Consider the following 13,305-nt stretch of genomic DNA (forward strand, 5'->3'; position numbering starts at 1 on the left):
TCGAAATTGTGAAAGATTATTGTAAGAAAAGATGCCCTCCTTTATAATAGGCAACAACATTCTGATTGGATTATAGGCTACATAGACAATTGCCATTTCGAACTGGAAATGGATCCTTTCAATTGTTAAAAAAAATTGAGAGTGTAAAATGTGATCTCTAAGAGCAACTCCAATGCTAAGAAATAGAGTTCTTCTTCTGATATACAGGGAAACGAAAACTCTTTACGTGGATCAAGGTTGAGAGTCCCTCTAAACAGGGACTTGCAACAACCAATAAAATCATGCCATGTGGTAAGTTAATAAAAAAATAAAAAATATATTAAATATATATATTAAATACTTATATATCTATTTAATTAATTATTTATATTAATTATTTAATAATTAATTATATTAAATTATAATTAATATAAATAATTATGTTAAATCAATATCAAATATTAAAAAATAATAATTATATTAATTTTAATTACTTTAATTAATTAATTAATTAAGTTAGATCACAATAGGGATTAAAATTAGTTCCTTTTAATAGAGAAGAGAGAGATTCTTTGAGTTCTTTGAGTTACTTTTTATGACAGGTGGGTCATAAATAGGGACTGAAATGAGTTCCCTACTGGAGATGGTCTAACCCTTTATTACTTTCTCTCTCATATTTATTCTTGGTCTCACTTATAAAATTAATGGTGAGAGATTACACTTTACTCTCTCAATTGTAAAAAAAAATTGAGAGGATCCATTTCCTTTCGAACTCTGTTTTCTCTTGTTATGCTATACAAGTTTTTCTGTTCTAAAGAGATTATATATTCACCTTTGATCATGAATAAATGGAAGTTTGTTAACAAAAAAACAACTATCATTTTCTGAAACTATACACATCTTTTCATAAAAATATACATCAACTTTATTTATGAAACAATCATGTAGAAATACATCTACTTGGTGTGGTAAACTCTATTCTTACAACACACACTTACAACTTAACTCAAAAGCATAATAACAACAACAAAGTCTTATCTCACTAAATGGGATCGGCTACATGAATCAAGCAACGTCATTGCATTCTATCATGTATCATGTAAACTGGTAAAATTACATATCACTTTTATTTATAAAAACATTCAATAACTTAAAAATCATACACACACTCAACAAAAAATAAATACATGATATACAGATTTATTCATGAGACATATCTATGCCACTTGAAAGCCGTTCACACTTATTCCCGTAGGAATACAGGAAATGTATTCATCACAACACACTCTAACAAAAAAGAAATACCGCTTTATTTCTGAATATTTGTTGCCAACTTGCCATGATGTGAATATGTGATCCACTTGTCCTCTTGCTACATTTGGAGTCCCATGAAACCTTGCAAACAAATTTCATGAACTATTATGTTAGTCATTTGCCAAAAGTTAAAATAGCATTAAAAATGAAATATATTATTTGTACTCATTTTCATAAGGTATGTGATTCACATGATAAGTCTCACATCCAATCCAACTATAAGGAAATATATGATAATTAACATTAACATAGCTCGTCAAGAAATACTTACAAAAAATGTTGTCTAGTACCGAGATTCAGTGATTATTTTAATTCAAGTTTTCTTCTTCTTATTCACTTTCTTCATGCTTGGTTAAGTCACTGTCAACTTCGTCACCTCTAAAATAGTGTTCGATTGCAGTATTCAGATCATCACTCTCGCAAAATTCTCCCTCTGTATCTTTCACCCCTTGTAGCTCGGGTGATCACACATTACCTTGATAGAAAGTTTGCATACCATTGCATTCAGTGATGAAAACTTCATGCAGTTGTGGAAAATTCAATTTTGACTTCCCCTTGGAAAACCTTTCAAGCTTTGGCAAGTTGCCAAGATATATAAATGAGAGCTTGGGGAACGTCATGTCTTCATTTCATTATCATCTCCATCTCCAACCATTACTGCCTCTAACAACTCACAGTTTGATATGGACATCCTTTTCAGTTCAGCAAAATTGTTAGCAGTTGAGGATGTAAACAAATACTCCAATCTTGCACAATCCTTTATGTTCAGTTGACTCAGTTTGGAGAACGAGACAGTGTATGGTGCCAAGTTCATCAAACAATTACATGCCAGAATTTTCAAGTGTTCAAGATTTTCAAGAAGTGGGGGCATCCAGGTCTGCTCAAAGGCTGTAGATTCTAGCTTGTATAAATCCCTAAGCACCAGTGTAGGAAGATTGTAACGCTATTATTGTCAATTTTGGACAATCAGAAACATCTAATAGACGCAGCTGCTGCTTTGACAAGTATTCTACCCCACTGATGGATTGCAACTCACATAATTTGAATAGGTTCAATTCTTTTAAGTTTCCAAGAATCTCCTCATTATTAGCTTCATCATGGGAGGGCAATATATTTTTTGAGAGTTTCATCATAGTACTCTGCCCATCATCGTCAAATATATTTGGATGTCTTCTCAAATAATTTAAATAGTTACTCTGCCCATCATCGTCAAAAAGGTAAACTAGTTTATTCAAACTCTCAAGATTTTCATCCTTACATTTTCTCAACCATGAACTTAAAAGGTTGAGTGTGTATCCAATACAAAGTCAAATTTTCCATCTTGGAAATATCATAACGGCAGAAAGAGTTTATAAGTATAAATAACTTTTTTGAAGCTTATGATTATAAATAGTAAGGGAGCACAGGTCGGGCTGGGGCTAGTACAGAGAGAGAAGTTTTCATCTACAAGCCTAGAAAAGTTCCAACAGTCCAAAGTTATGCCTATTATTATTTTGGTTTTCAATTGGTCACTTTTTTCTTTCTTTGGCTGTAAGATATTTATGATTATAATTTAAGAAGTTAAATTAAGAATTTAAAATGATATGCACTCTTTTCAAAATTTATGATCTTATTGAGAATTGTATCATACATAGAATGTTGTTACATTATACATTCAAAGTTCCACCGAGGTTTTATTTCTGCTCGGCCTATGTTAGTGATGCCTCATTAAAACCTCAAATGCTAAAACACTAATACCTACCCTAATAAGAGGAAAAAGAGTACCCTCACCAAACATAGTTTAAGGAATAATCATCACTGACAATTGACAAACATTTTCTATGTGATGCAGTGCCAATGATCATGCAGTCTCTCCTCCTACAAAGATCTTTTTGTTGTAGTTCAAGAGGTTGGCACCTTTGGCTCTTCCAACCATCTCCACACATTCAGCAAACCAGTCCCATCTCCAGTGAAGAAGAGTCCACCAGGACCTATCGCGAAGGATCGAACTTCTCGTCTTGTAAATAGTCGACCTCTCTCTAAAAACCTGTAGAAGCAGGCACAGCAGGTAGCTAAAACAGCAAGCAAGAAAAAACAAGCCCCACATAACACAGACATTGCAGCAACAGTAGCAAGACAATTAGATGAAAGCTTGATGGTTACTCACGTCGGCAACTCATACATGCGAACTGAATTGTCTTGGCACGAGCAGAACAATATTGGCTTGGCGTCTGCATCTGTCATTCCATATAGTCCAAGAATAGCCTGTGATAAAAAATATAAATTGGATAAACCAATCACCTCCTTCATCAATAAAATTAAAATATCAACTTAAACATATTTGTACAGAAATGTCAGTGGTTAAACAACTTACATTTTTGTCAGTGTGAGTATATGCCACTTTCAGAGTTCCCTCCTCAGTGCACACCCAAACATTGACTGTGCAATCATATGAACTCGATAATAAGTAATCTTCCCAACAAAGAAGTGACGTGACTACGTCGGTATGCCCGTTAAGTGTCATTGTGCACTGTAATGTATTTAGGTCCCACACCTATAGATAGCAGAGTAACAAATATCTCAGACCCGCTATTAGTTTAGAAAAGAGAATGAAACAAACAATTGCATGTGTATACCATGAAGACTGATCATGACCAAATTATAAATTTAAAAGCTTTGCATGAAACATATATCTCATACTGAAATAAATAAATAAATAAACAAACTGCTAGTTGACAGAAAACACTACCTTGATGCTATGGTCCATTGACCCAGAATAAAGCATCTTGTAGCATCCAATAGCAAGACAAACCACCGGTTTAGTATGACCACTTAGTGTTGCAACCAGTTCGAAAGGAGACTCAGGTTTGGGATCAGAGCTGTATCTCCAAGCATAAATAACACCATCCTGCAATTTAAATAAACATATTATTTTAAAACTAATAAACAACAGAGCTAGCTGAAATGTGACGGTTCTGATCAAACAACAGCAGTAGCAAATGGCTAACTATAAACAAAGGTTGAATTACAACAACCATAAGTCACTGCAAGGGAATTTACCTCTGCTCCAGCAAGAAGGATATCATTGCCAACATTCAAGGAAAGGACTTGCCCTTTAGGTCCATCAAGAGTAACATCTGCACCCGTCTGAATATTCCATACCTTAACAACAACCACAATCAAATTATAAATTTGCAGTTAAAGCTCCTATACATAAGATATCATTATTACAATAAAAATAAAAGAGGAAGTGTGAGCTTACCTTTACAGCATTCTTCACGCCGGCAAAAATCCATGGGCCCTCAGATATGAGCGAGGTAACTTCAGAATTAAGATGGATCATGTTAACACAATGGCCAGTGTTGCAATCCCATGCCCGAACTGTGCCATCAGTGCTACCAGAATAAAGTTTATCTGAACCAGCAGGTAATGCAATTCCAGTGACAACCTGTCACAAAATTTGAATATTAGCATAAATGAATCTAACTCAATGGCACTTATTAAGTAATTTAATTAGAGTAAACATCTTAGAATAAAGTTCCTAGCCAATATTCACCTAACATCCAAATTAAACCAAGACAATTCACTACAGAATTAGTTTACCGAAAACACTAAGCATAATATAATATCCTTTCATGTGTTCATATCAAATAATAAAAGGTGGAATCAGACATCTATACCTTCTTGTGTTCATGAAGCTTTGCAAGTGTAGTAAACCCATCACCATAAAACCATGAATGCAAATTCTGACACAGGTCACCATGCACACAATTGTCAGTCATCCAATATTTACAAATACTGCGTGATTTCTCCATAGGAGACTTAGCAACAGTGGCCACTTCTTCCACACTTTCAGTCTTTTCAATGGATATATCCATTTGTTCACACTGGGTTGGCTTCTCAACAGACATAGTTTCTGATCCACACTCAACAGCCTTTCGTGCACAATTTGCTGGCTTCTTGAAGGCCTTGGGTGCGCAATTTGTTGGCTTCTTAACAGAGGAACTGGCCATCTTCTCAGCAGACAAATGTGGATTCTTCGAATGCATATATGTCATATTGGCATTATGTACATTGGATGGCAATGTCGATAAGCTATGCAAAAATTTGCAAGGATTCCTGTTGCATCTCCCAGCTAGCCAGTACTTACATGTTGGTGGTGTTGTACCACTGAACCTTTCAGTCCTCCTTGTTGTTGTTATAATAGCCATAATACTAGGAAAAAAAAACACAATCCAAATAACATCAGGCACACAGTATTCCCATCAATAAGACCCTTCATTGCTCAGAGACCTCTTCCAAAACTCAAACAACAACCCAATCAGAATAAGCTGCAGAATCCATTCCCTCATCAAAACCCAAATTCTGCTTATCCCCCAATTTTACATCAACACAGTAACACCACTTGAGTATAATACAAGTTATGAACATTACAGAAAAAAGAAATTTCAAATGGAACCCTAAAATAAAAATCCTAATTTTCCTCCAAGGAATGGCGTGGATTTTGGGAGAGGTCAATCCAATCGGAGAGAACTCTTCACGCATTTCATCCATCGCAAAAAAGAAAGAGAAAAATAGCGCAAAATTCCGAAGAAGGTAGCGTGCTAGGAAGCAAACCTGAGTTAAGAGTAGAATTGAGATCGGAAAGCCCAATAAAACTAATAAGAATTAGAATCACTGAATCAGAGTCAGAGAGATTCAGCGAAGAAGAAAGTGTTTTTATAATAGTGTAAAGGAAAATTGGAAGCCATATGAGGTCCTTTATTTATAGGTTTCGTTGACCGAATGACGGTGGGCAGTTAGTTACAAATGTTAAGGTTCTTTATTTGTGTAAATCAGAAAAAGATTTTATAAGATCGGAAATTAAATGTCTAATTTTTTTAGTGATGGAGATCCAAGATATGTTATGTCTAGTTACCGAGATTTGGTGTATTTTTTTGGAGTTGGATCCTCTAAATTTTAAATTTATACTTTAGAGGGTAAAGTATGATCTTTTATTTTGAATATTTTTTTTTATATTTATTTTTGGTTTTACCTATAAAATAAATAGTAAGAGATCACACTTTATTTTCTAAAATAAAATTTAAACTTTGAAAAATTCAAATCCTATTTTTTATTAATATGAAGATAAATATTTTTTTAAATTAAAATGCGTAAATAGGAGGTTTAGATTTTTTTGCGTTAAATGGGTCTATCATTGGGAAATGAATTGTTGTATGTACAAAGGTGGAATTTGACACTCACTTGACCAATTTAAGTTGGTTAACGAGTGATGTATCTTGATGGATTACGAAGACTTAGATTAAGTGCTTGTTTAGACGTCATTATCTTAATAAAATAAATATCTTTTTCAATGAAAAAATATCTTTTTTTATTTTTTAGCGTGTTTGACAAATTTCTAGTAGTAAAAGTAAAAGCACTAGAAAAATAAAAAAAAACATCTTTTTTGAGAAACTATTACATCTTTTTAAAAGATCTTTTTTCTTTAAAAGAAAGATGTTTTTTACATAATAAAAATAAATAAAAAAATACTTTTATATTGTTATACCCAAATATAATTAATAAATAAAAAGATTTTTTGCATAAAATATTTAAATATAAAATTACTTTTATTTTTTCATAAGATCTTTTAAAAACAACAAGTCAAAATTTTTTTTTAAAAGCTCACCCAAACAAACCCTAAGAGAGTTTGACTAGCCTTATTCTTTTGTGTTTTTTGCTGTTTATTTGTCTTGTGCAATTCTTTTTTTTACCAAAGATAGGAGACTCGAACCCGCAACCTCTTAATTGAGTATGGGGAGACAATGTCATTTGAGCTATTACTCATTAGCGTCTTGTGCTCTCTTCACTAAACAAAAAAAAAATTCTTTTTCAAATCTAAACTATGCAATTTAACTATACATACGAGATATAAATAATATGATTTGGATTTGCTAGATTTTATGTCCAAAACTAAATAAAAACCCAAACTCAAATTACAGTTAATAGTAGTCTAATACACTATCATTATCATGATATTCATTAGTTGTTTCCAATATGGTTTAAAACAAATTTAAGGACATCATTCTAACCAAAATTATATGATTTATTATATTTATACCAGATCTTTTATTTAATTATAAATTTGGTCTAAATATAGGATTAGATTGAATTAGATTCCTTTAATATCCGATCAATTCCAAATAATTTTATACTATCTTCAGTTCTTCACCATATCAAAAAATAAAAATAAAAACTCATCTTCTATTAGGTAGTTATAAAACATAATTAAAATTGAATTCATAGTTGAAATAACCTATTGAAGGTTGAACTATTGTGATTACATTACATAAATTAACTAAAATAATTTCGTGATCTTAATAAATAATTAAATTAAAATATCAAGTCTTCAGGATTAGTTAGTTATAAAGCATAATTAAAATTGAAATCATAGCTCAAATAGTATAATGAGGGAGAATATAGGCCAACATAAAAATAAAAAAATAGTTGGACTACAGATTCAAGTATTTTTGTATCTAAGTTCAATCAAGTAGGTCCAATATAAAAAAAACTCACTCTCCCATAAATCTCCCAAACGTTATCAATTTACTTCGCGCTTGAATATGAAAAAATCTCTTAAAACTTGTTCATATTCTCTGCGGAAACTACTGTAGAATTAGGTGGAGCATTTGAATTCATCAACAAAAAACACACAAAAACAAGAACAAAGATTCTGCAAGGTACTGAGAAAACTATTGTTATTATGTTCAATTAATTTCTCGCAAATCTCGCGTTTCTTCTAGTTCGATTTAAGGTTTAGTGGATTGAGTTCGTTCATTCATTTAGTAGATCAAGTTTCTCTGATTCTATTTTTATTTGTTTTCTCCGTAACTAGGGCATCGAATGAAACTGTGTTGTTAGTTTATTGGTTCTGGTAAATAATTCGGTTCATCTTTTAGTTTAATTGAGTTCATTTCCATGTAGAAATGAATTGAAATGTGTTTTTCTTGCTGATTGAATGTTTATCACGTTTTGTTCAAATCTGAATCGAATTCGGTTCATTTGTGAATTGAGTTAGGTTCACTTGATACTACTGTTAAGTATTCACAAAATCTGTTATTTCTTAAGAAATTCAGTTCTTCTCTTAGGTTAATTGACTTCATTTGCATGCAAAAATGAACTAAAATGTGCTTTTCTTGCTAATTAAATGTTTATCACGTTTTGTTCAAATCTGAATCGAATTCAATTCATTTGTAATTGAGTGAGGTTCACTTGATACTACTGTTAAGTATTCACCAAATCTATTATTCCTCAAGAAATTCAGTTCATTTCTTAGTTTAATTGAGTTCATTTGCATGCAGGAATGAATTGAAATATGATTTTCTTACTGATTGAATACTTATCACTTTTTGTTTAAATTTGAACCGAATTCGGTTCATTTGTGAATTTAGTTAGGTTCATTTGATACTACTGTTAAGTATTCACCAAATCTGAACCAAATTCAATTCAATTCTAAATTGAGTGAGGTTCACTTGTTAAGTATTGACCAAATTTTTTGTTCCTTATAGCCAAAATAAAAAAGATGATCGTCTCAAAAAAGGAAAAACAGCATTATAATGTAAGCATACACATGTTAAATCAACTCTATTTTTGTATTATAAATATATCATAACATAATGTTTCAAATCCTTGCAAAGAACTCACGATTTGAGATGCTCAACAAAATCAAAAGCTAGGGTGTCAAAGAATTGAGTGTAGAAAAGAAAACTATTGTTGAACAAACGGGATTCGGTATACTGACACATATCCCAGAATTGAATGTCTCTCACAAGCTCTTGAGGAAATTGATTCGTTGCTTTGATGTCTATCATGGATCCTGGCACTCTCTATAGCAAAATCTACATAATCCCTGTCAAGATAAGAGATGGGTTGGGCATAAATTTTGGCGGTATTATACTTTCCATCTTTTACATTTGTATTTTTTTTTAATATTTTGTTATTTTTTTAAAGTTATTTCGGTTCATTCCTTAGTTTATTTGAGGTTCATTTGAATATAAAAAATGAACTGGACCTTTTTGACTGATTTGTTTATATTAAAATGTTATAGGAGATCATTTTCCTGAAAAAGTTACATACAACAAACTGGGTAAGGAACAGAAAGAGATTGTTAACAATTTCAAAGGTGCTATTTTGGCATCTTTAACAAAATTTGTGATTGATATGAGTGTTGAAGGGGAGGAGAACTTGCTAAAATTCAAAAGGACTTTCGTCGTCTACGTACAGAAATGCTTCTTGCTGCCGACAACAGCAAGCACTGTCTCACTGGTCCATAAGCCACCTGCTCTTCATGTGGAGACAGTCCGACGATGGAATTGGACACCTCATGTGCTGAGCTTCCTGATCAAGGGGATCAAAATCTAAAGAGCAGGAAAGAAACTTTCGTTTGATGATTGTGTCTTCGTTTTAATGTTAATAAATTTCCATGAAACGAAGTTTTCTCAACTAGAAGTAGATGATGCTCCTGGACCACCATGGGTGGCGTACTGGACAAGGAAGAGGCTGGTCAAGCGGCTTGCTTTGGAAATAACTAATGAAATGGTAAATAAAAAAATTCTCTTGAAATTTTGGTTCAGATGCTTTTAAAATATTGTGCTAACTAAATAAGTTTATGTTTTAGGGACTTGTGAAAAGAGCAGAATTAAGAAAAGGAGCGATAGAAGAAAAGAAGGGGGAAAGAAGGAAAAGGAGAAGGAAAAAAAATGTCATCTTACATTCGTCTTCAGAAGAAGAATTTTTTTTTTGAATCTGAGTATATTTCTCACCATCGCTGAAAAGAAAACAACCACAAAGGGTGGCGAAAAAACAAACAAAAAAAAAAAAGATTGTTTTTACGAATTCGGAAAGCAAAACTGAATCCAAAGACGAGTAAGATTTGGAAATGATTATTTTCGATTCATCTCTACGTTTATTTGAGGTTCATTTAGTTTAGTTTCACTCGGATTTGCTGAAAATTGTTCATGTGTACTTGTTAAGTTAGTTACAACTATCTGATATTTGTCACTAGTACAAATTCGATGTGTTTTGTTGATAATTGACTTTATTTGACTGCTTGTTCAAATCTGAAATAATTTCGGTTCATTTATTTTTTAATTAAGGTTCATCCTTGATTTAAATCAAAACTTATTGTATGAATTTTCATGAGAGAGAGGGAGAGAGAGAGTGTGGGTGGGAAACACGGGGAGGAGTAGAACGTTAGGTCAGGTCAAGGATCCTAGAGTTTGGAACCGAGATGAGTATCGACGCTTGGAGAGCGAGTCTTTTTCAATTTTTGTAGATAATCTCCCATTAGACATCTCGAGAAGAGAGCTGTTTCAACTGTTTAACTGGACCGGGCGCATAAACGACATATACCTATCTAGGAAATACAAGAATGGAGGCTTATATATCTTTGCGTTCATCCGGTACACCACGAAAGGAGGAGCATCAAAGGCTATAGCGGAGATGAATCATATTAGGTTGAGAGGAAAGGTTGTTTTTATGGGGGAAGGCAAGTACAGAAGAATGTCCGAGGTGAAAGACACAAACAGGATTCCTCCACGAAGGGACGGTCAAAATGCTATGGATCGACAAGTACTAGAAGAAGGAGGAGAGGCCAAGAAGATTACAGAACCTCCCAACAAGGCCTTGATAAACGATAAGACAGATCAGACTCCACATGGCAATGGATGGACGAAGAGAGTTAAAGTAATGGCAGTGAAAGAAAACCTGGACTGGTTGCAGAAAAGCCTGGTTGGGGGATCGACGAAGGCTATTAATTTCAGAGCGCTGAGGAAATCGATTGCGAGAATTTTTTCCCCATGTCATCCAGGTACGAGAAATGGGTGCTTATAAAGCGCTGTTGACCTTTGACAGCCTCTTGAATGCAGAAGAGGCTTACACTTTCAATATGAATGGCCTACTACAGTTTTTCCACAGCGTATGGAGGTGGGACGAATCGGAGAGAAGTGAAACCCGAAGGGTGTGGCTAGAATGCTTTGGGGTACCTTTACATGCTTGGTCTGGGGATACTTTCAGGCTAATAGGCAGTCAATGAGGTGAGGTGGTGGGCTGTGATAACACGACAGAATCGTGCTCTTCGTTTAGTGCTGGTCGGGTAGAAATCGATACATGTGTAATGGACGTAATTAAAGAATGGATCCATATCACAATAGGCACTAGTGGCTTTGACATACTGGTTAAAGAGGTAGGTTGTGAAACATATGGGGTGGATGTCAAGATGGGAATGATGAGGGATGGTGAGGATAGCGGTGAACAGCAGAGGAATTTAACCACTGAGTTTAATGATGGTGTAGCTATAACGGCGCCAAGACCTATAATTTCGACAGGCAGTGCGGATCAGGCAGCGGAAGTCATTGTCGAAGTGATGCGAGAGAAGGTTGAAGATGAGGATAGATTGGTAATTTCAGAAACAATTTTGAATGAATGGAGTTATGATAATTTAATGCACAATCAATCGAAGTTGGTAACTTATCAATCAAATAAAAGTGGTAATGAAGGTATGGCGGATTTGGTGGGATATGACGAAGTGGATTCTGAAATGACGATTCCATGGGATTACGGTTGTCAACATAATGGGCCAGGCAGAGGGGAGAAATTGTGTAACGTAACTGTATCTACAAGGAAGCCCCACTATAGTAATACATGCTGCAATGCAGGTTTGGGCTTTGAAGGGGTAGGGCCCAAAGGAATCCAACAGATTAGTGGAACGGATGCCCATCTTGGGCTTAACTTGGTGCGCACGGACCGGGTCAGTACCAAATTGGGTTTGCCTTCAGCGGGTCAGGGATCTGAGGGGAAGAACCGGCGCAATGTACCAGGAAAGGCATCGCTTGCACCTGCGGCTGGGGTTGTTCGATCGCTGGAGGCTGCGACTCCCAGGATTGGTGCAGCACGCTCCTACCCCAGTCAAGAACGCCTTCCGACCCTGGTTCCTGGAGCACTGAGTTAGTCGGTTCACACAGTCGGAGATGCATGTTGGGCGAAAGAGATTGGAGGTAAACAGGGAGAAGGAGGCCGAGAAGGGCAGGGCAGCGTCAGGGAGTTGACGACGGTGGCTCTCCAGTCAGAAGACAACCAGAATTCCCCTTGGGAAGTGACGGGTTTGGCAGGGAATGGTAGGCATAAGGAGATGCGACTGAACACACGAATGGTGGAGGCGGAAAGTGGCAGAAGGGCAGTCCATGGAAGAGGGGCTGAGGGCGTAGAAAACAAGGCTGAACTAGGTAATGCTGATGAATGAATTAGTGAAGATGAGGAAGAGCTTGGAGAGATTGGGCCTGGTGTAAAAGCTACTGCCGACAGAAACTTACTGGAGCCTAATGACGAGGATGGTTATGATGTGGACGACGGTGGCGTGGAGGATGAAGTTCAGGCCAAGGACGATGAAGCCAGTGACAATGAGGGTTTAACATTGGAGGAGCAGCTCTTAGAGAACAAAAGAACTTGGGACTTAGCAAGGGAATCAGGAACAATGCTGTATAATGAAGAAGATGACATTATGGCGATCCTTCAGCAGCAAAACGAAGAAATTGCACGGAAGAAAAAGTTGGCAAAACAAAGGGAAAAAGCGAGGAGGAGCAGACCCAAGACTCATAAAAAGGTGTGTAATAAGTTTTTGAAATGAATTTTAGCTCGTGGAATATCAGGGGGTTAAGGGGGGATGGAAAGCTTAGGATGATTAAGAACCTGAGAAGTGCATTCAGATTAAACATGTTAGGCCTGGTAGAGACCAAAAGACAGTTAGTGACTAATTTTGATATAAGAAATATTTGGGGAAATAGTGGCGCGGATTGGGATTTTGTTGAATCTAATGGTGCATCTGGTGGGCTGTTATTAATATGGGATGATGATTTTTTCAAAATAAGAAATAGCCACAAAGGAGAAAGATGGTTGTGTATTGAAGGGGAGATATTGAAGTATAATTTTATTTGTGCTTTTATCCTGGTGTATGGTGCGCATACTAGAGATGAGAAGCTTGTTGTTTGGGAAGAATTG

The 13,305-nt window shown here is 35.1% G+C and overlaps 1 protein-coding gene across 1 annotated transcript; it reads right to left on the reverse strand.

The window, feature by feature from the left end:
* On the reverse strand, nt 2,885–6,047 carry LOC107624977 (zinc finger CCCH domain-containing protein 48). Its single transcript, XM_016327480.2, has 8 exons — nt 5,890–6,047; nt 4,953–5,487; nt 4,535–4,720; nt 4,333–4,434; nt 4,022–4,180; nt 3,647–3,826; nt 3,440–3,537; nt 2,885–3,319 (listed from the first exon to the last, which is right to left on the reverse strand). Exons 2-8 carry the CDS (start codon nt 5,481–5,483, stop codon nt 3,175–3,177), a joined length of 1,401 nt encoding a protein of 466 aa, XP_016182966.1. The 5' UTR covers nt 5,484–5,487; nt 5,890–6,047; the 3' UTR covers nt 2,885–3,174.

Source organism: Arachis ipaensis, chromosome B02 (assembly GCF_000816755.2).
Source record: "Arachis ipaensis cultivar K30076 chromosome B02, Araip1.1, whole genome shotgun sequence".
NCBI classification, from domain to species: domain Eukaryota; kingdom Viridiplantae; phylum Streptophyta; class Magnoliopsida; order Fabales; family Fabaceae; genus Arachis; species Arachis ipaensis.

What these genes read in the sequence shown, in the direction of transcription:
- LOC107624977 (XM_016327480.2), bottom strand. Translation starts at nt 5,483, where the DNA reads ATGGCTATTATAACAACAACAAGGAGGACTGAAAGGTTCAGTGGTACA. An exon ending in TCCTTCTTGCTGGAGCAGAG is followed by an intron (nt 4,181 to 4,332) that starts GTAAATTCCCTT and finishes TTTAAATTGCAG; the next exon opens with GATGGTGTTATTTATGCTTG. An exon ending in ATACTCACACTGACAAAAAT is followed by an intron (nt 3,538 to 3,646) that starts GTAAGTTGTTTA and finishes TTTTTATCACAG; the next exon opens with GCTATTCTTGGACTATATGG.